At 41.8% G+C, this 26,846-nt stretch overlaps 1 protein-coding gene across 4 annotated transcripts in view; it reads right to left on the bottom strand.

Moving 5' to 3' along the window:
• Positions 1 to 26,846, bottom strand: part of tnk2b (tyrosine kinase, non-receptor, 2b) — a 56,288-nt gene that overhangs the window by 18,375 nt on the left and 11,067 nt on the right. For 2 of the 4 annotated variants that reach the window (XM_027285109.1, XM_027285110.1), the window contains exons 3-4: positions 12,692 to 14,347; positions 219 to 396 (exon numbers count right to left, since the gene is read on the bottom strand). In XM_027285109.1, coding sequence (XP_027140910.1) covers positions 219 to 396; positions 12,692 to 12,772 — 259 coding nt within the window. In that variant the 5' untranslated portion in view covers positions 12,773 to 14,347. Of the gene's footprint in view, positions 1 to 218; positions 397 to 3,495; positions 4,140 to 12,691; positions 14,348 to 26,846 lie in introns of those variants that run through there. The other 2 variants (XM_027285111.1, XM_027285112.1) reach the window with 2 other exon arrangements.

Here is a 26,846-nt window from a genome sequence, read left to right as displayed (position 1 = left end):
GCAGGGAAATGGGTCAACAAATGAATCGTACAGCTAGCACTGCTCTTGCTCATCTTTATTATGTTCAGCTTAATGTGATGTTGTCTTAACCAAAACCATTTCCAGGATCCCAGCAGAGCCTAATTAAAATGTGGCCTTTGGGTAGACTGGACACACATCTTCAAGAGTACATACTGTGCACACAAACAAAACCTACACGCACACACACAGTTTCTCACCAGGTCGACCCATGCCGATCTTCTCCAGGTCTTCGTTCTTGACGTAGTCAAAGTGTGACAGCCGCGTGACATTAAGGTCATCTCGGATCCGCAGGAAGTACTGCTGCAGCTGCACCTCCATCAGCAGCTCCAGCAGCCATTCTGTGCCTTCCTCGCACTGCATGCTACTTCCCAGTTTCTGCAGAACACACACAAGAGCACAGGAAACTCCATTTAACACATTCAATATTCATTCAACAGTTTGCACAATGCTCGGTCTCAAACCTGCAAACTACAGCCAGATAGTCACTGAGCGACAATCAAACCATTCTTCTCTGTACAAAATAAGGAGGAAATTGAGCTCAGATGCATTGTGTGCTCGCCAGTAATTGTTTACAGCATGCTGAAATACCTGCTTAGAAGTTGAGACATTTACATCAGAGTCAACGGGTAGTCATAAATATGCCTTACAGCAATACTGCAGACTGGGTTGCCAAAACTGACATCACATAAACAGGGACATCATGGCAAGTGGCCAAACACAGCATCAGCTGTTTGTCAGTGGGCCAAAAAGCTAACTATACACTAATTTTACTTGAAAAAATAAATCACCCTATTTCATTTTTTTTATTACACGGATACTGTGCCATTGTGATGTTAATGTACCACTTAGTCAGCAATCTATTTTCTTCAAACTATTCACATGACATCCAAATAGATTCTTATACATACTTCAGGAAAAGACGGTAGTATTTTGGGCAAATACACGAGATACATGAGATGAATGATGCACATCTGGTGTCCATATGTGTCAGTGAAGACAAATGGGAGGCTCTTAAACAATCTGACCACAATATATAGGTATACTACATCCCTCCATAAGACACTGAGTCAGACCATCAATCTTCAACGTCAAAACACACCACCCCAGCTTAAAACAGCATCCATCACTGTCTACTTCATGTAACAAGCTGAAACAAGCACGCAATTTAGTTTAAACTCAGTTTAAATCCTGATGGGCTACTTCGTGTGGCTATTGATGGAGTTTAATTCAGAGCAAAGCCAGTAAAGAGCGTTCATCTGCTCCTCCATTACACCTGCTCACACTGAGCCATAGCATTGCTCTCAGTGTCAACGGAAGAACAAACCAACCTAATCAACACAAAGAATGACAAAGATTCCTAATCCGCAAAGATTGACAGAGAGACCTTTGGGGTGAATGTTCTGGGGCACAGAGGTCACTCCACTGAGTAGTTAATTAGACTGTGAATGAGGAACTTCCTGTGCTGGCTGAGCTGAGGTTACAAGGTCCAGAGGAAAGTGTCAGAGGGGTCACAGCTTCCTCTCTGTCATTTAAACTTCTTTTTAATAGACTTGGTTAAAGGTCACTTCCTATTGCTTAATGACCGTGACCTGTAGAGTAAGACAGCATCTTTCCGTCGATCACAAACACACACCTAATGTGTCCTCTGGATAAAAAGGTTCAACAAAGTGGGTGGTCCTGTATTTTCCATGAACTTCTGAAGGTCTGACTGAGGCCAGTCTGCTGGGATCGCTCAATCCCTAGATGGTTATGACAGATGTCTGTATCCTGATACAAATTCGTTGCAATGCACATAAAAGTGGGTCAGCTGATATTCTCTAGTAACGTCCAAACATTCAGCTTTGGCTCTCGGAGTCAGCGGGAGGCTCCATCCACTCTGACAGGTCAACTGAAAATGGTCTGAGCCTGTTTTTGTTCGAATGAACAGTCTTTGATGTTAGCTTGAAGAGCAAAGCAGGTACAACAAGAACATTGTTAACCTGATCTAGAGTCATATAACTTGCCCTGTAAGATCCACTTCATAGAGACGCAGGCTTCGCTGAATGCCTGCTATGCCTGTGGCTTTAGAATTAACCACAGCTGCAGTCATTTGAATCCATCTCCATATTTTGCATTTTGCTGTATCATGCCTGAACCTTACCCTGAGAAAGACGATACAGCAGTCTGTTCGGCTGGTCCACTTCTGCACTAAGCTGTGCTGAATGCTCTCTTACCATGTGGCATGTTTAGTTGATCTGCAGTTCTTAAGAGTTTAAAGCCAAAGTTTTTTCCAACAAGAAGAAAAAAAAAACATTGTGTATGAAGCAAAACATATTCCTTTATGGGGCGTACACAGTGTCCACCATCATCCGCCGAGTCTGATCTTCCCTTGGCAGTCAGCATGTAAGTGTTATTTCACTGCATGGTGCCAAAGACGCAAGGCAGCTTCCTCTTGGGCCTCCTTCCATGACAGTGTCACATCTGAGGCATGAGGGGTCAAAATCAAGGTGCTGAAGACGTTATATCATATTTCTCTGTCAGCTTGCTAACTAATTATTAGCCAGACATATATATATGATGTTTTACACTTTTCCGGAGACAGGTGCTGCACTGAAATAACTTCATTGAATGAGGTGGTTTGGATGGCTTGTATCTAATCGGACAAAGCTCAGATAAGAAAAAAAAAACGGTGATCTGTTCTTCATTCTTTAGTTATGTGTAAAACAGCTTTCTCCAAAGTGCTTATCTTGACTTCTCCTGTAATGGGATGAAGAGGATGATGATCATTGTGGAGGTGCGAGGTCAGCAGGAGGACCGCTACATTCAAGCTATTAGGTGTGACTTATGGCAGGAGTCTGAGGAATCCAACCAAGGCCACAAGTCCAGTATTAATAGTGTCCCCACATTTCTAAAACAGTGAGTGTGTGATTTTTTTTGAAAGGGACGTGAAATGTTACTAAAAAAGAAACATAGCCCTGCTTTTCAGTTTCAAATAAATCATTAAAAGTTGACATTTCTTGCTAGTAGATGTGGTAAACTAAATAAAAAGAAAAAATGTGACACAGGGAGGGGAAAGAGGGATATAGAAACTCAGATGCAGAGAAACAACATGATGTTCCTGCTGAGAAATGCCTCTAGTCTGAACTCATTCCTCATGGTGGTGAAGAAATGCACACACACACACATCTCCTGGCCAAAGCCATGTCCTGTATCAGATCTGTTCTGCTCTAACATCCTGCTGCAATAACAACAACCCTCCCAGGGGACGGCTTTCAGTCCAGCTGGAGAGTACACACACACACACACATACACACACACACACACACACACACAGACACACACACACACAATACCATTTCTATGACACAAATGCTATATTCAAACATCTGGGTAGACCACATGCTCCTGACTATAGTTACAACTATCCATGTCATATTACCAAATAATAAAACCCCTCTTTGGACCAGGGAGACATCAGACAGACACCAGACTTACTCGATATACGTGAAAGTGTGCCAGGAAGGGGAATGACTTTTTCAGCTTTTCAAAGCGTCGCATCCTGAAGTCCTTCGTCTGGAGTGTAGGTGCAAAAAAAAACAAAATATAAAAAAGAAAAAAGAAAAAAGAAAGTGCATGCACGTTTTATATAGCCAGAGGTGGCTACTCTTCTTTTAAACCATAATCAGAGCCACTGTCCTCCCAGTTTGACATCCCTAGTCTCTGAGGGTATTCCAAGAAGCACATGCACTCCTCATATCCAGACCCGCAGCTCCGAACCCGAGACGGGGAAGAAAAGCTGCCTACGATCCTGTACACAAATCTGCTACATTCCATGGCGGGGCAATCGTCCTGTAAGCCCCTTCTTTAGCTTCAGCTCCCTCAAGAAGGCAATTCACAGAGCACTTCAGTGTGCACAAGAGAAGTTAAGCGGTCTTGTAATGTGTGCGGGGGAAAAAAGGCTGTGGAGTGATTAAGAGCTGCTGTTTGCAGCAGAGAAATTCACCCAGCTCTGCCCTGAGCCCAGTCCAGCCATGTGCCCTCCTCAGACAGCAATGAGCCAGTCATCCAAACTTGCAGAACTTCACAAATAAGTCACTCCTCCTTCCTTCCTCCCCTCCTTTCCTTCACTCCCCCTCTCCCTCTCTCTCTCTCTCACACACACTCTCACACACACACAGACTCCCTCTCTATCTTTCTCTCTCTGTCTTTGCGCGTGCAGCTACTGTCTGTTTGCTTTTCCATCCTTCCATCAAGCGTGGGGCTAAAAATAGGAGCAACTTCTCCCGATTCAGTCGCTCGCCAGTCGGGCAGGCAGCAAAGAGGAGCGAGCCAGAGTGTGTGTGAGTCTCTGGTTTCACATTTTAGGGTGCAACACGATGTGTGTCTGGGTTCTTTCAGGGAACAATAAGGTGTGTTTTACTGTCTGAGAATTATATCATCTCTTTCCTGTGACTTGATCTTTACTCTGCTGTTTTTCCTTCTCCCACTTTTTTCCCCTCATGTACCCTCATTCCTACCTTCCTCCCTCCTGTGTTTCTTTCCCCTGCTCTACTCCCACATCTTTCTGTCCTCCCCTCCGCCTCTTTCCCCTCCTGCAGTCAGTCAGGAGGGGAAAGTCAGTCAGTCAGTGCACTGCACGGACCGTCTCCGTGCAGTGCAGAGCAGTGCGTGGTGCAGAGGACAGAGGCTTCATGGTATTCAGCCCGGAGGAGCATTTGATCAAGGGCCAAAGGGTCACATTCAACTGCAGGATGGAGAGCTTGTTTCCTGTGATGAAACCCCCAAACACACAGTCACACACACGCACACACAGCACATACACAACCAACACTGACCACTTCTTCCCCTCTATTCCTCGATCCTTGTCCCTGCCTGCGCATCTTAAAATTCAAATTCCTTGTCTGACTGTCCCTTAAACTCAAAAACTTGTGGTACAGTGATTCCCAACCTTTTTCTTGAGGGACCCACATTTTTACCATTGTAAACTAAAACTCTCTCTCTCTCTCACACACACACACACACACACACACACACACACACACACACACACACACACACAATTACATCATAACTTATTTTACAAAAAAAAAACAATAGCAGCATTGAACAGAGGGAAAACCTGTGTAAAACTACAATATATAAACTTCAGAACTTAAAATTTTAGGAACACATTTTTCTCTGTATTATGAGCTCCTTTTAATTTCACTGTCACTACACACACCTTAAGAGTCCAGGCAGCCTGTCTTTTAATGAGACTGTATATTTTTTGAACCAGTGATGGGATGTCTGGTGTCATTTTGGTAAGTGCCAAACGAAAGTCACTGTGCACATCAAGCCTGTTGCGTGCCTTTGTTTTGATGGTGACCAGAGTGCTGAATGCAGTCTCTGACAGGTATGTTGTGGCAAATGGCAAGATGAAATTTGGTGGTCGCATGATGAGCAAGTCTCGGAGCGACTCCTGGTCCTTTCACAAGCCAAAACCGCTTGTATCCATGTTCAGCATAAAACCGCTTACAGAGAGAATTGGACTTTATATCCATAAGCTCATCCTCAGCCTGGAGGTACTCCACATCCTCTTCTTTTGCGAGAAATGGGTCCATCACCCATGCGTCTTCTGAGACATGTTTATTAATATCCGAGAAATGCGAGTGCATCTGCTCCTGAAGCTCCTCCATGTGGCCGGTGAACTGTCTGGCCAAAGCATCCGGTAACTTCCTCCCTGACTGTTCCTGTAGCAAAGGAAACTGTTGCAGGTCTCCCTTTGCCAATTTATTCTTTTTATACTCCACTTTGCGCACAAACGCATCCACTGTCTTTTTGCACTCCATTACGTTGGCCTGCATGTGTTTCTGACGCTTCGCCATTTTTCCATTAGATCTCTGTTTCCTTTGCTAGGTTACCTCTGTGTATACTGCAGACGGGATGTTACACACGCCCTAATTTTCACGACATAGCCTACATTTTTTACTTTTCTATAGTGATTTATTTATTTAAATAAATGAATAAACGTTTAATGTAGCCGTTAAAATGTAGTTGTTTTTGTCACACTAATGAATTAAATACTGACTCATCTATATTTAAACACATTAGATTTATTACACCCCTTAAAATCAAGAGAACTTCGCGACCGCCCCGTGGATCTTTGGCGCCCCAGCTATTTGGGGACATCGACTTAGGCTGTTTGTAAGTTTTATAGGTCAAATGATTAATCTCTCAGCAGAGAAACTAATGGGAAATGAAAATAGTTGCAGCTATACACACAAGTGTGATCTAGATCTTCAAAGTACCCATGTGTTTTATGTGTGTTTTAAAGACTGCAGTAGCTTTGCAGACAGAATCCACTTATCTCCTGTTTACAGCAGTACAAACAGAGAGGCCTGTTGACTGGCGAGGATAAATCACAGAGGCAGCAGATGTCTTTCAGCGAGCGACTAATACTTCAAGTTTCAGCTGAAAATAAAAAGACCTGCCCACCTGACTTCAGTCCACTCTCTCACTCCTTTTCTCTCTCACTGACGTCTTTTCTGTCTTTTACCACTGCAGTGTAAAAGTCTTTAACCTCACCCTTCTCCTCCTTCATTAATCCTCCCTCCCTCCTTCTCTCCCTAGGGTCTGGCCAACTCGTTGCATTTTCTTCTTTATTTGGTGCTGCCTTTTATTTCCTGCCTCTAATCCACCAAAAATGTTATCTCTCTCCCCCTCTGCTGACTATAAACAAACCCTTACCAGCTGCTTTTCAGACCCTCAGGAGCAGCAGCCCCCCTCTCATTCTGTCTCTCACCATTAAGCTTTTGGTTCCCTAATTTCACTGCTTTTTGTTCTCTCTGCTCATTGCTTTTCTTCAGTCTTTGCTAGTTAATCAAACCATTCAGCATTTGACTTGGCCCTTTGCCCTTTTCACTTTGGATGTTTTTCTCCTCTCTCTCATTCACTGTCACCCTCTTCTGCATTTAATTAGATAGATTTGAGTTTACTAGAGGAAGGAAGGGAGGTGAGCGGGCAGGCGGTGGAATCATGGAGAGGGAAGGAAAGAGAAAACAACAACAAAAGTGGGATGTTCTCATAAAATGTCTGACTTTAATTAAAGGCAGGACAGCAGACATGCTGTGCTCTGTGTGCATACGTTTGCGTGCCTCCATTCACATTACTAGCCGTTTTTAAGTTATCTAATTTACTATGAAGTCATTCAAAGGATATGAGTGCAGTGTTTCTCTGAATAGTCAGATCATGTCATTTATACTTATGATCTAACAACATTACACTTTCTTTTCTTTCTATTTATCTCAATGGCACACTAAGCATGACAGTAACAGACATTAACTGAGAAAACACATGTATGTGACCAGTGCAATACATGCGAATGATTCCAAATGCAAAGAACCAATTAAGGTGTAACCAAATAAATCCCCTTATATCAGAGAAACCAGATGAAATGGATTCCAGGGAGTCATTGTGGCAAAAGTCTTCATGTCTCCATGTTGAAGGATTCTCTGTCTACTCTGCCGACCACTCAAAATGTTCTACACTACATATCTCATTCACACATATTCATACACTGATGGCACTGGCTGCCATGCAAGGTGCCAACCGCCGATCATCTGATTAAGTGGACGACCCACTCAACCTCCTGAGCCCCCTCTTTAGTCGGCCACCCTGCGCTTATGTGTTTGACATATGAAGGTGGACTGACATGTCCTGCTTGGTCATGATGTTTACCCATTGTGGAGGTGCATTTTGAACAATCAAGTTAAATCACAAACACACTGCTACACCTCACTGCCTCACATACATTATGTTGTAGTGTGAATAGTCCACAGCCTCTACAATACCTTTTATTCTTGTGAGAAATAGCTGAGGGGGGCTAGCTGCCGCACTCTCCATTATTTCAAAAGTTTAAGTGTGAACTTGTCTCGTTCTCACAGTCACTCAGATGTCATGAATCTGGCTCTAAACCATCAAGCATACAGGATGTCACAGGACATCAGGGGGGGAAAGCACAGACCCTTCATTGCCCTCTCTCTCTCTCTCTCTCTCTTTTCCCCTTTTGCAACCACACACACACATAAACACACAGAGCATGGAAACACAACTCCCCGGAGTGAGTTATGCCATTAATGGCATAAAAAAATTCCTGAAGTCCACATGCTTTCTGCTCTTTTTAACCAGAAGTTGGCTCAGGAATGGGTCACAGTAAAGTCAACATTATCTAGTAGGGAAATAATGTTTGTTTAAGTATGGGAGCAGTTATGTAACTCACATGACTGTGAAACAGATGATTTAAAATAGCCCGCATTCCTTTAAATCAGCAGCTGGACAAAGAGCCTGTAGCTCATTCAACAGCTCAAAACACGTGAGAATGACAGGAAAGAAGCTGGACAAGGTAACAGATCATGGTCAGGGAGAAAGGAGGACACCTGACGGTGACAGTGGAGGGCATTGGAGCTGATAGTGTCACAGTGCAGTATTTACTGAACAGTGCAAGGAGAGCATCAGATACCAAAGTCACACCGATGCTTGGTCGTTTTAAATCAGTGGAAGGAATGTGTCACAGTGCCGTCAGCTGCCTCCTGACTAAGCAGATTAGAGCAATTCGATTAATGGTCGGTGAGTCCACCTGCAGCTCCACTGTGACACCACTAGGTAGCACCAGTCTTATGATGGAGTGTTCAACTGGGTGGATGAGTGTGATCTTAGCACGCAAGTGATTGCTATGTAGACTGCAGTATTCATAGTGCTGAACAGTGTTCTGTTCACTGTCTGTCCTGATGGATATAAATATTTCCTCGTTTTCCTCTTGGTTGAGCACACTGATATGACTGAGTGTGTTTACGTGCACATGAGTATCCCGGTCATGATCTTTTTTTTTTTTTTTTTTTTTGCAGTATTCTGGTAAGGAGTTGCACAATAAACACAATATCCTGGATTCGGAGACCTGTATTCCAGTTTTGAGAAACCTGGATCTGCAAGCTGGAGTACTGGGATAGAAAAGTCAGGATACCGTGACATCCCGTCAACACCTTCTCCAAGTCTCTAATCTTCCTCTGCCATGCTTGGAGGTGCGTCATGAATTGTATTATTGCTCTTGTTTTCTATTACCTGTCATCGGAAGCCGTAAATGGAGCAGAGTGCAATAGACAGAAACCTGTCAGTGCAGAAATGAGCAGGTGTGATGGTTCAGGAATCAAAACAAGAAGAACCCTGCATACTCATGTACAGAGATAATAAAAAAGAAACATGTATCCCAAATGTTAGGACTGAACACGCCTCTTAGATGAGAGGTGAAACATTCTACATCTGATCTACAACAAAGATTTTGCCCCAGATTTAACTCTCCTCAAAGAAAGATGACCTGGACGACTGAGAACCTTCACACAGATATCCCGAAACGATGAAAACCAGGATGAGACTGAAAACAAGAATAAGAAATGGAAATGGAAATGCAGAAAGAGCTGCATTATGTTGCCCTGGTAATTGTTAAATATGTTCATATTCAAGTTAAAGTTTCTCATGGACGTTGAGCCGTGCCTGACTTTCTTTGTCCCTCACATTAACAATGAAGCAGCTAAAGCAGGCCGGTCCAGGTGCTCCTATCTGGCCTTCATCTCTTCATCATACACACTTACACACACACACAAACAGTAGCATGACTCAATGGATGTTCAACTGGAATATGAAAAGGATGCTAATACTGTAAAGCCCAAGTTAAATGCCTGACCGTGTAGATTGTATTATCGTGAATCGACATCAAATTAGTGGCTTGCAGGCTAATAAGATTATCAAGAACAAAGCGTTGTGTGAGGTCTGCATTACGTCTGAGCACCACACACACAAACACACACGCATTAGGCTTGATTCTGTAATATGATGCTCACTGTACACAGACACAGGCACGCAGAGGCATGCGCTCACATCAGCTGGATTCACACTGACATACAGTGTTGGGAATTAAGATAGCTTAGTGGATACGGGCGGATGCGCTGCCAGTGCATTTCTGAAATAAGTTGCAACCTTTTGGTGGCAAAACATCAGTGTGCGGTTTGGTGACGGATGCCAGAAACCAGCAGAGCGTAGAGAGAGTAGTGGAGCAAACATCATTAATCCTTCTTACAACTGTGCAAGCAAAATGTCTACACGCAGACGATGCCTGTGACGGAGGCCTGCATGCACAGACAGACAGAGATGCGTCACTCCTGATCTCACAGATAGTAAGCCCTCTGCCAAAGTATGGCTTTTGCGTTCTCCTTAAATCCCTTCACTGTTCACAGTACCTCATCGTTCAGAGTCAGGAGAGGAGAGGCACTGTGTCGTGGGCGTTGACAAGAACCGACTGTGGGAATGAAAAAAAGTTTTGGATACAAACAGACTGCTCCCAGGCGAACACGGGACATACAGTACAGTGTCCCCTTTTGGTGGCTCGGCCTAATATGTATAATGCCAGACTACCAAAACAACCCCCCGCTAATACCTCCCACCGTTGCCCCTGCCTGAGCCATCTCTCCTTTGATCCCCTAAAGCCGGTTAAGAGGGGAAAGGACGGTATAAAATGTCGGTCAAATGTCAGGATTGACTTCCTACAGACAGCACACACTGTGCAATCATCTAGTAGTGTACAGTGAAAAAAATGGATAATATTTATTGTTTCCATTTTAAAAAAATACAGCAGATGCTCAACAATGCAGTGCTGGTTAAAGCTCACTAATCCCTTCATACTGCAAAGAGGAATTACAGATCAGAAATGGATCTGTATTACAGATAAGATGGTTGGACTGATCGAACAATGTGTAAACTCTTAACACCTCACCAGTTTCCTTATGTGACCTCCTCTCATCTGTCTTCTTACACATCTTTCTCTCTGACTTTCTGACGATGGCTGTGTGCAGTGTGTCACGACTGTGTGTGTGAAAACCAGAAAACCGCTGTATTCAGCACGAAGCTGCAGCTGTAGGAAGAAAGTGATCTGATTCAGCTCCGAGCAAGCGGGACAGCTGCAGCGTCCACCGGCTTAACTCTGCAGAACTAGCACACAGAGCCTGAACGCCGCACACAGTCGACATTCATCATATTCAAACTGTTGCACAGATCTACACATTCATACACCGATTTCTTTTGTACCCACTTGTCCCGTGCACGGTCACAGACGGCTATGGAGTCATATGAAATCTTTTCATAGTGATGCAGAGCTTGGGTAGCAGTACAAACAACTTCTTTTCTTTTTTTTTTTTTTATACTTACACTGAGCTTTTTGTGTGTTTTCCTTTTTCCATCAAACAAAAAGATAGAAATCTTCTTAACACAATCTGTCATACAAGAATTTTGCTTAAATAAAACTATTTAGTACTGGGATTTTGAGGCAGATACTAACCCATATTTTTTTATTAATATTTATTTTTTTATAATGAATTATTATTATTATTATATTGAATAATTATATATTGAAAAATCAATTTGTTCTTTCGTGGGGACAAACTATACAATAGTGACACCATTATTATATGTATATATATATATTATATATATATATAAATCAATTATCTCAAACCTAGTCTGGCTTTTCTATACTGCAGTTTCTTGTTATTTATCTTATTTACATACACAGATTTGATACATCTCCAATAAGCCAATATTAGCCAAAATACCAGCCTAGCCAATATGCTGTACTTAAAAGTACTTTTCAACTTTTTGTTATCATCCACTTCTGTCTTTGCCACATTTCCTGTTTGCCTCCCTACAGTGTGACACAAAATAAAGATTTTTAAAGGCAGCATAGTGGCTTTGTGAGAGGACGTGGGGGTTTGCGGAAGAGGTGGGTGGGTATAAAATGTCATACTTTTTGCCTGTCACCAAGCTCATTCAGCACCACTTCATCAATGACCTCATGCTCCTGCATTCAATAACTCAGTACACACTGGGACTGGCCTTGTGTGTGGGCGGCGTGTGTGCATGAGTGCGTGTGACGGTTGAGGAAGGAGATGGTGACATCTGTGATACAGAATTATATTTACACATTCGGTCATTTTCTCAGCGGACATTTTGACTTCAGGTGTTAGTAATAATATAAATGATGCCTCTGATCTGTCACGTGTCCCTGTAAGTCATGACAATGAGTCAGCATGCACAACACCAGGACCCTGATACTATTCAGCCATCTTTGATTTGACTATTTAGATGTGTGCATTTCCTGCTATGAAATGACAAAATGTCTTTTGAGGAAAAAGACTTATCTTGAAACATTGTAGACAAAATAAATTACAATAAATAATATTCTATCTTTGTGCTTGTCACCTGGTCAGGTGCTAACCCACTACATGACTATTAATCAAAGTATAACTAATCCTGTTACAAGAAAACCCAAATGTTCTTTTATCTTTTGGGTACTGACCCAAACTCACATGTTACACACCCAAGAGTTCCTGCCACAAAAAGATATATATTATCTACAATCAAATATACATACTAACTAGTATAATACATATAATATAAGACAATAACTTACTGTTTACCTGACTGCTTTTATTGCAATCTAACATTCATTTTCTTCTCAGTGAGAAATACCTTACATCATGTCACACCCTTTAATTTTCTTTCAACGGGACCTGTTGAAATTGCTGCTCATTGTTTGTGTGTCTTCGCTGTTTGTCTGTAGCTTTGTGGTGTCATCACTACTGTAATAAAGGAAACTTTAGAGGTCTACCTCTTCGTCATCGCTGGGCAGACGTTGGTAGTCAGGCTCTGATGTGTCCTGCAGCCTTTGGTATTCTGCTGTCTCCCCCATGTTGGAGCTCCAGCTCCCGACCGGTACCTGCCCGGGGCAACCTGTCCTCGAAGTCCTCAAATAGCCACAGCTTCAGTCAGCAAACCCACTTAGTGAGTCAGTCGGTCAGTGAGCCTGCTGCGAGGTCAGTGCTGTTATTAAGTAGACGAGTACGGTATTCTGCATGTCACTCACAGTACATCGCTGCATCAGACAGCTGAGCACATTATTTCTCATCAGTCAACTAACTACAGCATCACCTCAAATGCTCCCACCTTCATTGTCTTCCTCATTTAGGGAGAATCAGCTTTCCTTGAAAATGGCCAGACATTGAGTTCCTCATGTTCACACACTGATAACAGGGCTGTGCTCACTGCCTGACCAGTCTGTAAAAACACAGGTGCTTATCTTTATGGAAATGGGTTTAAGTAATGCATTCCTCTGGCGAGCTGCAGGCAATAATTCTTGATGCAGGATGAACACAGTCCTTATTTTTGCATTGTTGTGTACAGACAGGGTTCCCTCCTCTTGTGAAGAAAAACAGAAGACAATCCGCCTTTTTTAAAAAGACATACAGTTTGTTCTTTTCACCCGTCTGTGGCTTTAATCTTCACGAAGCATCCGAGGTGTGAAACAGATCATTTATTGATTCCTATTGTCCTCCTGGATGAGGAAATCCCGTCTGTAGAAGCCGCTGCAGCCTGGATGGAGTGTCGGGGATGATGCGGCCAAGGTGTGGCACTGGAGGTGACAAATCCGGCAGGCTCTATTTCTGTCGTCCCATCTCACGCCACGGTAATCACTTCTACCCTCAATCTCTCTCTCGCTCCACCTCGCTCATCTCTGCTGTCACCGTCGCTCTCTCTCACTCTTGTTGGCCCTGCCTTAGTGCTGACGCATGCTCTTCAGATCCTGGCTCTCTCTCTCTCTCTCTCTCTCTGAATCTATTTCTGTGCCCCCGGCATCACTCGGGCCAGCTTACCTCCTCTCACTCATCGCCAGGAGAGAAATATCACAGCGACCGAGAGCAGAGAGATTGTCCAAGAGCTGTTTTTCATGTTTCACCTGTTTCATTTCATCCTTCCTTTGTGTATGCTTCTATGTTTTTTTTCCTCCTACAGATCTTGAGCAGCTGTCCAATCGGACTGGCAGCTCAGCTCTGACGATCACGTCTAAAGTCTGGGAGGATTTTTAACGCTGCTTTGTCCCAAATGGACTTCCTGATTGCTCGGTCGATGCCTAATCCCTCACTGTTGCCGTTATTGTTTTTCCCCCCTCCTCTCCTCTTTTCAGTCCCTCACTCTCTAACCCGCTTTCTGCAGCCCTCCACTTGATTTATTTTTTTCCATTTCTGTCCCGGCTCGATGATTTGGTGAGTGGTCGCCCTCCTCTATTACCGTGGCAACATCAACCCATCCCACCTCCTCCCCGCTCCCCTGTGTCCTGTAGTCACAGCGAGCCAGTCAGCGGTGGTCCTGATAGAAGCAGCCAATGACAGACAAGGCATGCCGACATGAGGAGGGAGAGGTGGTGGGGTGGAGGGGGGGGAGGACGATGGCAAGAGGCGGGGGAGCCCTAATGAGGAGTTAATCCTCCCTGTGAGAGGGAGAAAAACATGGTCATGCTGCTTTGTGTGTGTGTGTGTGTGTGTGTGTGTGTGTGTGTGTGTGTGTGTGTATGTATGTGTATCAAAAGCACCTCTCCACTATAGGGAGGGTATCCAGGCCATCTGGATCCTTGCTGAGTGGACATCTGGATGGAGGGAAAAATAGAATAAAAGAACAATGTGTGTGTGTGTGTGTGTGTGTGTGTGTGTGTGTGTGTGTGTGTTGCAGTCCAAGCCCTGATGCCACTGAGCAAATCATTAACACATGTAAATAACAGCAATTCACCGTGCTCAGACATCTTCCTCCATCCTAAACATGTCTTCTTTCCTTTTCCCTCGTCTCCTCATTTTCGCTTTTCCTCTCATTCCTTACCACCCCTTTCTTCTCTCCCCCTCTCTTTCTCTTTCTCTCTCTCTCTCTCTCTCTCTCTCTCTCTGAGTCCATTCCAGTCCTGTTGATGTCCTCAGGCTGGTTATTCGCAGCCCACTGAGCAACATTCGCCTTTTGCTCTCATTCCTCCGCCTCTCCTCTCCTCTGCTCTGTTGTAGAATCTGCTCCTTCGGAGGCCGGCTGTCGCACGTGTGAGTGTGGCACGCAACATCGCACTGTAAATATACAAACATGCGCTCACCTCCGCACAAAAGGCACACGCACCAGTGAGCAAACGTTTCAGCAAAACGTAGGGACACTGTGCACAACACAGAGGCCTGCATTTCTGCATTTAAGTCTTGACATACGTATGATTACATCTACACATTCTGAGGACAGTCAATGATATTAATTAATATTCATACATAAACGAGTCTCACATGAACCTGTGAGTTCTGATAGGCTGAACTAGCTTTCCTCTCTCTGTTTATGGATACAGCTTTATTTTTCTGGTCTCTAGGGTTCACTGTTGCATTGTTCCCCTCCCTCTTTCACACGTGAATCACAAATCAATGACCCTTATTGGTCAGACTGGTCACTGGAGCAGCCTATCAGATCTCTGAGTGCAACCCCAAAGGATCACAACCTCGTTTTCCTCTTTCACCATCGCCTCCTACACTAACCTCTCCGATGCTCCCATTCCCAACACATTGGGTCAGTTTCTCCGCATTTCCACGTCTACACATCCACTCTCATAGAAAGTGAACATACAGTCATGCAGAATCAACAAACATGTACTCATCACACTCGCTTGTCCAGCAGGTTAACTGACAGCTCTCATTGGTGGAGGAACAGTCATCCCACATAGCACATGTGGTTTATACACATCTTGGTTTGGACACTTAGTATGTAAAGATTTTAGTATGGAAAAACTGATGCTACGGTATTAAAGAAAAGATGATAAAGAAGAGACAGAAAGACTTATGGGACATCCTGGCCGGTTGAAGCTGTGATAAATGGAGCAGGGCTGAGCTGTGATGTCATGTGGGGTCACTGCTGCCCACCACCTCCCCCTGATGAAGTTAACACGCTCTGTTACAGACTGTATGGTAGTCTGGTAAAACTGGAAGGGTAAGACTGACTATAGCATAAAAATAATCATACTATAACCATACGATTAAGGTCGAAGTAGAGAAGTAGAATAAAAGTTTAAAGGCAATTTTGTACCAAAGGAAATATTATGTAAAAGAAAAATACTGAATGTGTGGACGTCATGGCGTCACAAGAAATATGCCGACATGTGCCTCTGTAAGCATTCATATTTTGTATGGCTTGTGCTGTCTATGCTATTTCTGCAGTGTTAAACTCAATATCAACCAATTTGGTCACATCTGCTACAATATTTGGCCAGAAATTCAGATTTATTTATTAGTTAATGCTTCTGTTGTTGATTTTAAATCTTTATAATTGAGTATGAATCGAGTGAAATATACGGTGACACAATTCATTTTATTCTACTTTGAAGAAAAATATTTTTATTAGCTAACAATAGGAACATAGAATTATTTTTTAACTTACTTAACTTTGAACTTTTTTACTTTACAGATCTCATTTTTTTAAATGCAAGCAAACCTATTCTTCCATTATATTTTTTGGCATTTTCATATGTCTTCCATCATATGATATCACTTACTCAAAGAGCACCACACCATCACCTTTGACCTCTCCGCTTCCATTACAGACCGCATTTCACACACACACTCTCCTCTAGAAACCTGGAAAACCCCTTTTAATAATCAAATGCTTGGGCTTCAACCTTTGACCCCAGGAGCTTCATTTATCAGCCATCTTGTGTCAGGGGGAAGGTAAAGCCGAGCCTGTTAAAACATGTAAACGCCTTCTCTGTCCCCGTGATGGAGATCGATGAGAAGCAGAGCAGACAGGCTGTGGGTGTAACAGCACAGTGTTCCCAGGCCAAACATCGCAGGCAGTTTTAACCCTGCCTTTAAGAGACCGTTCAGAGTCCTTAAAGACGAAAAAGGACTTGGACTCTGGGGTCCCTCCTGTCTCTTTACGACTGTTGGTGGGTAGACTGCAGGCTCTGGGGGAAGCAGTAAGCTTTTGAACAGGAGCTGGATGAAACCCCTGATGTCTACTACTGATGCGGGGCTCGTAGGGTGGAAATATAATCAGGGTAGTAAGTGGACAGTACAGCCTCTTCTCCAGTTATGGTGCACTGCATGTGCAGAGTGTATACGTTTCATACCTCGTTTTCTTTTTTGGAACTTAAAAGTTTACGATTAAAAATAATCATATAAATAAATATATCATTCTACTATGTTTTGTCACTATTATTATTAGATGAGATAGGACTAATTAACATAGTTTAATTTGTTGAAGGATTTAACTAAGCAAATCATTTAATCTAAAAATGTCTAAATTCATTGATTATTATTTTATTATTACATAATGATGTGCCCAAACTGATGCCTTCAAAATCAAAACAGTCACTTGTTTATAGACTATATGATTAAATAATTGATAATTATTTAATTTGATTGATTAATTAATTAATTAATTGTAGCTGTGGGCCTGATACTAACATCATTAAACTGCATTTTTCTACATTAAAATAGCAATAAGTGTAGTGAAGAATGGAATTATATTTTTCTGAATAATGTTTCAAATGAGAAAATAAAATACACTAAAGATTTTAATAAATCCTAATGTTTGACGTTTTATTTAAATTCACGTGTATATGACATAGAATTTGGTTTATTCCTCTGTTTTCTGGTTTTGACTTTCCCTCTTTTCTTTCAGTGTGAACTATCCTTCAGTTTTGGATGATACATCTTATAAAAAGAAAAAAGAAACTGGGCTGGACACTTTTTCATTTTATTAACACTAACAATTAACTGATTAATGAGAAAATAATCAAATAATCAGATTTTAACTCCACCCTGCCCCATAAAGGTGCATATATTAAATAGAAACTGTAGTCACAGAGTTTGTAATGCAGATTTCCTGTTCAAGCAAAAGATAAGCCATGAAAACCCTGATGACATTATCAACGCCCTATTTTCATATTTGACAGAACCAGAAAAGACACTACACAATTGTTTCTAGAAGCTCCCACTACTCCTAGTAACTAATAAGCTGAAATTAATTTATTAATGTGCTAATTCAGTTCTCCTTTCATGCTGAAGCCAATTAAGAAGACACTGAATCTAAGAAAATAATACTGTGATTTGTCATCTACAAGATGTCTCTCTGCTCTCCAAGAACCCATGACCCTGAATACACAAAATACCAAGTCTTGCCAACCTCTCCTGTACTTCCACACATAAATCCAGATTTTAGTAGTATAGAAAAAACATTTATTCCAATTCTAATAATAAAAAAACACTTAGAAACAAACAGACGTCAAACTTTAACACATCAAAAGTTTGTTTCTTGAGCTGTACATGGACTTAAATGGGTAACAGACCTGTTTCTGGTGGGACTTCACATGAATCCTTTTCTTACTCAAAGCACCCATGTAAAAGACATATTTCTTCTTATAGGTCATAGTGGGAACACCCACCCACAGCCTGTAGTCAGAGTTCAGATCTTGTTGACTTAAGCCATGACTTCACCCCACAGGCGGTGAAAAACACCAGACATGCTATCAGATGATTCACTTCTGTACATTATCAAAAGAGACGTTAAGATTGACCAATGACTCTGCTACTGTGCTGAGGTCAGTGCTACTGGGAAAATGCTGACACGGTTAAAAAACGCAAATGGCCAGTGAGGAAGCTGATGCAGCTGTGGTCAGGGTGTGGACTGTGGAGACAGCGTTTCTCCTCTGCTCTGCTTTTTACTTTTACCTTCGACACCAGTGGGCGGAAACCTGACTGTTGATCCACGTGCTGTCAGTCAAATCCAAACCTCTTGTTTCTCTCTAAATCCTCACCATATGCTGAGAAACAAATCTGATCACGTTGCTGCTGCCTTTTTTCTGGAAACCACTGCATATCAGAAAATCTTCACTGTCTAAGTCAAAAGTAGGAGACAGATCACACCAACTGTTTAAATAAATGAATCTTAAGTCATTTTTCAATGCTCAAACTACTTTCACTCCATATTTTAGATTGGTCAAACAAAAAAAATGCAGTTTAAAGAAATCATGACATTTATAGTGTAAACAATGAATTGAAAAAATTTAAGAAACTGGCAATAAACTGTCAGATATTTTAACAATTATTCAATTAGACCATAAAATGTCAGAAAATGCTAGAAAAATGTTCAAATATTTCAAATTCCACTGGACGCAGAGCTGAAAATCCTCACAGTGGAAAAGTTGAAAGAAGTGAATGCTTAAAAAAATGCTTAAAATTGTATTATTTATTTATTTGTCCATTTATCTTCTTACGCAAGATAATGTGTATATAGAGTGAACTTTGTAAAACCAGAGGACCCTACATCAAAAATGATCCAATCTAGGGGTGTGCATAACACTTCCTTGACATTACCATATCATATGACATGACACCAGTCACAAGTCTTTATAAAGATTTATGACAGTTATTTGTCATTTTGTCAATTATGCGATGCAAGGTTGATATTTTTGAGATATCTTATGACAAAGAGGAGGTCAGTGTGTTTACTGGGAAAACTCAAGCATGCAATCCGCTGCATCAGCACCGTCGCTGGCTGATTGTTTTACAAGCCAACGGCAAGAAAAACACAGACAACCAGGGCTCCACATAATACAGCCTCCATGTTCGCCTCAAACTGTTAACTCATAGTCCTTCAGGATTTCCATTACTGCACACTCTGATAAACAGTAAATTCAGTGCTCCAACAAGGCTTTCATCATATGGAAGTGGCTTTGTTTCATTTAAACTGGATGGACGTGTAACAAAGTAACAAAAATTACTTGACTGTAAATAGTTAATGTCAGTGGGTTATTATGGATGATGAATGGTAGACAAAGCCCAGTTTATCATCAGAGCAACACAGTTTCAAATAAAATGTCAATCTTTAAACAAAATTAACAATTTATCACTTAGCAGATATGTTGTAAATGTAAATTATATACAGTACTACGGTATCTACATACTGTCAGGTGATATTATGTAAATATACAAAATTACTGAAAAAGTCCAGCCTTTAGCCTTGTACAGTATCTTAACTTAGGCTGTACAGGGCTTCATGTTGGCCTGTTTAAGGTTCTGGCCATTACTTGCTGACTTTCCTGTTAATTATCTAATTAAGTGGGTGCCCCTATAGCTGATGAGTTAAGACTCCAACCAGGGACTGTAATGTTCCTGGTTCACACACGGTTGAGAACCTTTGTTTCAGTCTCATTTCCTGTCATCTTTCTGCTATGGATGTATAAAATGCTCACATTGCTTAACAACATGCTGTATTGGTAGAACTTTTTTTTCCCTTCAGATCACTAAAATGCACATTATTACTTTATGTTGTCCTGTTGTCCAGATCTAAACTGGGCTCTGGCTGCCCTGGGATAGGGAGGAGCAAAAACACAAATTGTCTTACTGTATGTGAGTTCATAGAGTATCACATTTTGACTTTGAATCATAATCATTGCCTTTTTATCCAGAGCACAAAACACCACATACAGCTTCACAGGAGTAAGTCCAAAACCGTAAACCTGATGAAAAGGATGTGGTTGAAAGATGGCTTGTCCCCAACCCAGCAGGCTCAGTTGGGATCAATCATGGTCGGGCACAGAGTCAAACGCCCTAATGGCTTCCATTCACTGTAGGACACACAGTGTTTCATACCGAGTTGTCAGGAGAAATATTATCCTCAACAAATCCTCTCTCATCACCCCTTTCTCAGAAAGATTTCCACTTCGGTTGAATCAGAGGTGGAGAGGCACGCTAAACAAATCCACTGCGGACAGAGGTGTGTGAGAGAGAGATCAAGAGACAAAGAGAGAACACATTATGTGCGTGTGTTTATGTGAATGTGACAGAGAGCGAGAGACAGATAGACCTCCATGCTATATAATCCTCAGCTTTCATGCTGTTGTTCTGGGAAGTGTTGAAGGGGCACGTGAGTGTGTGTGGTGTTGGCTTTCCTCTGTCCCCGCAGGCTAAACAGGTGGGATTTAAGAGGGTGGTCTAAAGTCTGCGCGGCAATACTGGGCTATGCTGGGCTAGCAGAGGACAGGATTAGGGGGACAGGAGGATGGGGCAAGGGTCCCGCTGTCTCGCTTAATCTGGGTGTGTGCATTGGTGCCAAGGTCACAGGTGATGAGGTATGCAAATCATCAGAAGCTAAAGCTCTCTGTGTTTCACTGCCATCTGGGTGCCTGCTCATACATCATGCCAGGGGCTTTGTGTGTGTGTGTGTGTGTGTGTGTGTGTGTGTGTGTGTGTGTGTGTGTGTGTGTGTGTGTGTGTGTGTGTGTGAGAGAGTGTGTGGTGACATTGAAGTGACACACTGAACATACTAATTCATTCACGCCCTGAGCTCACGTGTCAAACCCTGTTGTCCTGGAGTCAAGGCAGATCCTAAATGTGGCTCCTTCAGAAACATGGTGTAACTTTTCTACCATTATTCACACACCACCAACTTCTTCATTTATCATATCTTATGGAGAAATTGTTTTCTGGTTTTCCCTCTGATGTCCGGCTGCTCTGCTCTGATTTACAGAGCTTCCTGATAGACTGCTGCAAACTATTGTTGCCTAATGTTTGTTAGCTGGGCTGCCTGGACATTGAGCTCAAAGCACCAGAGGAGGGTGGCACAGTGGAATGCTGCGGGTGTCATACCAGAACCTGTGCAGGGCAAGTTGGCACAGTGACTGTGCTCAGCAGCCTCTGTGGACATAATGACAGATGTGAAAAGACCGAAGAGTTGATGGAGGAAGCTAAAAAGAGAAAAGGAGAGAGTGAGCAAACGAGAAGCTGTCGGAACCTTGAACTGACTTTTGGTGAGAGCTTGGTGAAATAAAAGGCTGAAAGGCAGAAGCTGAGCTGGGCTTCTTACTGTAGGACTACTAGTAATATTAGCTCACTGGCTATGTCTTGTGTTGTTGTGTGATCTTTGGCTGTTAAAGAAATTGTAATTGAAATTTTAATTATAAAATGACTCATTTTGTTGTTGAAGTTCTAGGTTTAGTCATTTTTAATGCATAGCAGTGGACAAAGTTTACAACATTAAATCTACTGTATATATAACCTGTATATATTATATTATATGAGACCTGGCATGTTAATATATATATATATATATATATGTTGTTGTCAGCCATGTTGTTCTGCCTGAACTTCTGAAAAGGTGGTGTAAGAGGGAGGATATTGTTAAACACCATGCAAACTCTCCTAGATCCCACATATGATACAGTGAGCCACAAGTTTGCAGCCACATCAACCATTATAATTTCTCCATCTGGCCACATGGAGGCAGCCTGAAGCAGTCAAAGCAGTCTTCATTCACGCTTATGAGGCAGGTGTAAGTACTGTACACCCAAATCCCATTTTCTCAAATGTAACTCAAATTTGTAAAAAAGAAAAAAAAAAAAAAATTTCATAATATCTGCTCCTGAACATGCTAGGAGGAAGGTTGAGAACAGCTCTAATGGAGGTGGAAAAGGGACATTTTAATTTATATATTTGTGTTTATATTGCTTTGGTGAAATGAAAACATAACTGTGTGTTTAATATCATATTGGAAGCATAGTGGACTTTCCATATTTTTTTGAATATTAAAGTAAAGAAAAGTTATTGAGCAGAGATAGAATATTGCTGCAGACCTCTGCACACAGGATTCCAGGATAGATGTTAATAATTCTCTATAATGTCTGTCAGAAGTTTCTGGAGACATAATCTCTTCTATTTTTGGAAAAAGCAGACACCCTCCCTTGGTCTGATAAACAGCAGGTGTGTTGTTTATCCTTCATTTTGGCAATGACAAGTGAAACGCCTGCTTAATGCTTTCCATCCGCACACTCACACCACGGCCTCAGAAAAAGCCTGACAGATGGCATTTTAAGATGGACTACAATATTACAACACATGTGACAAACTCTCTACTGATGAAATATATCACATCTACCACGGAGAGAAGTTCTAAATCTAGTCCACCGCACCTTCCTCTAATTTAAAGTTTTCTTCTTAGTGTTTAAAGCAGCGTGTGTGTGTGTGTGTGTGTGTGTGTGTGTGTGTGTGTGTGGGCGGTGACTGCAGAATTGCATCATCACTGTCTGTACTTATGTACAAAGAGGTGTGTGTATATGTGTGTGTGGGTGTGTGCCTGGTCAATATGTAAGCTGCTCTTCCGGTCCCCTCTACCCAGAAGAAGTGAGTGACTGAGTAGACTGACAACAGATAAGAGACAACAATACACACTGTGCCTTGTGGCCTTGTGTGCGTATGTATGTGTGTGAAAGAGAGAGATAAAAATGAAAATACAGCTTATCAAAAATAATTTACGACAGAAAAACACAATGAAAATGAAGGAAAACAACAGACTGAACTGAGGCCAGCTGTCTGTCATCATTGTTTGTTTCTCAGCATTATCAACTGAACGCAGAAACGTCAGAAATCCTGCATGGTGTTAAAACTGTGTGAACCCTGAACTTCTACGATAGACCTCTCACCATTTACATTGTGAAGAATGCATGCACTAAAGAGATATTATGGTATCTTTGAACCATTTTTTTTGTTGGTTTGTTTATTAGGATTATTGATCATTATAACAACATTGATGAGGGCAAAGAACATGTGTTTCCTTCAGCTTTCCATAAAACTTAAGAGCAATAGAATATTTGAGTCAGAAGCAAATGGAAAGCACAGCAGAACCACTTCCAAGTCGACATGCCAGCAGACTTAATCAGTTGACATGACAATATATAGGATGAGACAATATGGAGGTCTCACTCGGCAGAAATTTTGGCTTTTATACTGAGACACCTATCTCTTTAATATCTATTAAAAGTTAGTGTTAGGTATTGGGACATTATGGACAATTCTGTAAATCAATGAGCTGGACTATGGAGGACTAAAAGTGCCAAAATTAAATAAATAAATACATCATTAATTAATTACTTAAATGTATCCTTAATTAATTGAAACTGGAATTAAATACATCAATGTATTATTAAATGTGTAATTCATTCATTAAAAATACATTTTATGTTATGTTTACATTTCATGGTCCTGTGTTGCAGTCTTAAATGAATTGTCAAACTGTCAAAGTTGCCCATCAAAGTCAGTGGGTGGTAGGGATGGGCGATATGGACTAAAAAATGTAACCCGATAATTTCTGGTATTTATCACACGATAAAAATGACGATAAATAATGTCAATAATGTTTTTCAAAATATTTAAATGACTGAATTTATTTTCTAATGGCTTTTCTAGATGAGTTAAAGTAAAAATTTAATGTTTTTAATTATGTGCCCTGTACTATGCAGTTTGAGACAACTGGTGCAAAGATTTCTAGGAAACTAGGCCAAGTGTCTATGTTTACTTGCAGGTGTTTCAGATGATCTCTGCTACACTGAAGGTCTTTAGAGGTTTTGCACTCCTTATATGCAATCAACACCCAGGATGAGAAACATTTGAATTGCTTTTTTAATAGTTTTTGGGGTGTTTTGCCTTCATTGGCAGAGACAGTAGAGGTATAAAGGCGTGTGGAATAACACTGACAGTCCACCACTGAAATCTAATCTGGACCTTGTGGTCATATAGTATGCTGTATGTTACGAGGCCATCAGACGCCCCGGTATTCCCCTTTAAAAGAGACACGAGTAAAACCAGAGATGAATCCTGTCAGAGGTGTAGAGCTGGTAAGTATAAAACTGACACCAGATGTATTTGACATGCTGTCTACACTGCACTTACACCTAAACTTTTCACATGTAAATAATGGTCAGTAACCTGTGGTTTGTCTTTCAGATATAAAAGCGATCTCGACTTTGGCAACTCACAGCTACAGACTAGAAGACTGGAACTTCTCAAAGATTCAGTGTCACAAGGTGATCTAGAACAGGGTCAGTTCATCAGGAAACCTGATGCGTTAACAAGACGGCGAATATACAATACACCGGGAAGCAACAGACAGCACACCAGTCCTCAGGGGGGCTGGTAACGCAATACCTGTGCAACTGTGTGGAACGGAAAACAGAGAAAGGACGATGAAGAAAAAGAAAATAGCTGAAGGGGAAAGGACAGGAAATGTAGCCGAGTGAAAACAGTGACAGTGAGGTGTTTGCCAACTGGCCTGCAGGTAGACTGACGGGTCAGCAGACTGGAGCAACAGGGGGCAGAGGGAGGTGTTTGGTGTGACAGCCGGATGCAAGTTCAGGGTTAAAATAACAGTCTTCTCTCTCACACCCACACACACACACTTTGACTCCCAGAGGATCCGTTTCCTCCAAGTTCTCCTCTGTCAGTCTGGACCCCATGAGGCCCTCCAAGCATTTAGAGACACACTCCACAAAAAGCACACTCACTGGTCGCTGCTGCTATTCTGGGAGCCTCCTTTCTGCTCCCCGACTCCCTTTTAGTACCTTTCCCTCCATCCTCATACTTTCTCTGTCTGACTTTCTCTCCCGCTATCACTTTTTTTTTTTAAACCAAGCAAGTAACTCAATCATTCATTTTCTAAGAAGCATCACGTGTGATAATGGAACAAATTTTCTACTTCCAAATGCAGGGACACAAACTACAGTACAAAAACAGTCACAGATTATTAGGAACTGTGTTGTGGACTGCATGGTGCTTACAGTGGATCAGCTAGCACACATGAAACTGTAACTACACTGATTTCCATTCATAGAAATAAAAAAAAAAAAGCATCATTTCCTGTGTTTCCACTTGTAGTCATGTCTATGAACATATATCGACATATAGATGCAGAAGCTGTTAAGGACAGAGACTTTGTCATCAAAAGTGTTCTGCTTTCTGTTTGTTTTGTAAATACTATTGACCAATCACGTTTGAGTGGGCTTTCATTGCAACAGTCCACGTGAAGAGCAAAAAAGCAGAACTCATTGGCTGAAATGTAATCTGGGTAGCCATCAGCTATCCTCCGACGAAATTTCACTTTTTTAAGTTAGCTAAAGATATAGCAGAAATGTGTCTCTCGTCATTCTCAAGAATCAAGTTTGAATCGGACTGCAGAGGAAGTCTTGGATATCTGTCATCTATTCTCCGGATATCCGCTAGATACAACAGAAGCCCAGAAACACTGGCCGTTGTTTGAGGCTAAATCGTCACACACGATAGCCGATGGGTTCGGAGATAGTAAACCTATAAATAGCTTTACCAGTGGAAGAAGATGGATTTTCATTTAAGTAAAACTTACTCTTACTCTGAAAGTAACGTTTAATCACAGGCAGTAACACAAGACTTTATATATAAACATCTTTATCTGTAAAATGAAATGAATGTAGTGGAACAAAAATATTTTCCTGTGCAATTAAGCAAAGTAAAATTATACGTGGCATAAAATGAAAATGCTGTAAATGTGAATATACCTCAAAATCATACGTAATCATACTTAAGCACAGTATTTGAATAAATATAGTATCAAACCGGAGCTTTACACCACAATGTTTCAGTCAGACGTCCCCTCAGGCGGAGGAAGGAGGCCTAATCTGACCTCAGCAGCACCGGGAGATAAGCATCTTTAACATGGCCGCACTCCACCTGCCCTCAGCGTTGCTCCAATTTTAGAACCATTTACACAGCTCAGCACTGATGGTCTGCCTCTGATAAATAAACAACTGGCCTGGCACAGCATTCGGCTGTTCGTGTGGCGTTTGCACAAAACAAAAGCAAAGCACAAAAGTGTCAGCGAGTGCACCCACTCACACACAAAGGCATGTTGGCACAATTCCTACATTCACAGGCACACATACTCTGTACACACTCATATTGCCTGTTCCTCTCACTTTCCCTTCGATCTCTCTCACACACACACACACACACACACACACACACACATTATTTCTCTTTGTACCGAGGCTTGCAGACACCTGTTTGGGAGTGTCTGGCTGGCTAGCATCCTGTGCGTGGGTCTGTTTGTGCATGAGGAACATTGGGGTTTCTGTTAAAACCACCAGCATGACGCTCACTTCCTCCTAACTCCACCTC

Source organism: Larimichthys crocea, chromosome XII (assembly GCF_000972845.2).
Source record: "Larimichthys crocea isolate SSNF chromosome XII, L_crocea_2.0, whole genome shotgun sequence".
Classification (NCBI taxonomy): Eukaryota; Metazoa; Chordata; class Actinopteri; family Sciaenidae; genus Larimichthys; species Larimichthys crocea.
The sequence above is the reverse complement of the archived record's forward strand: the minus strand, read 5'-3'. Positions and strand labels throughout refer to the sequence as shown.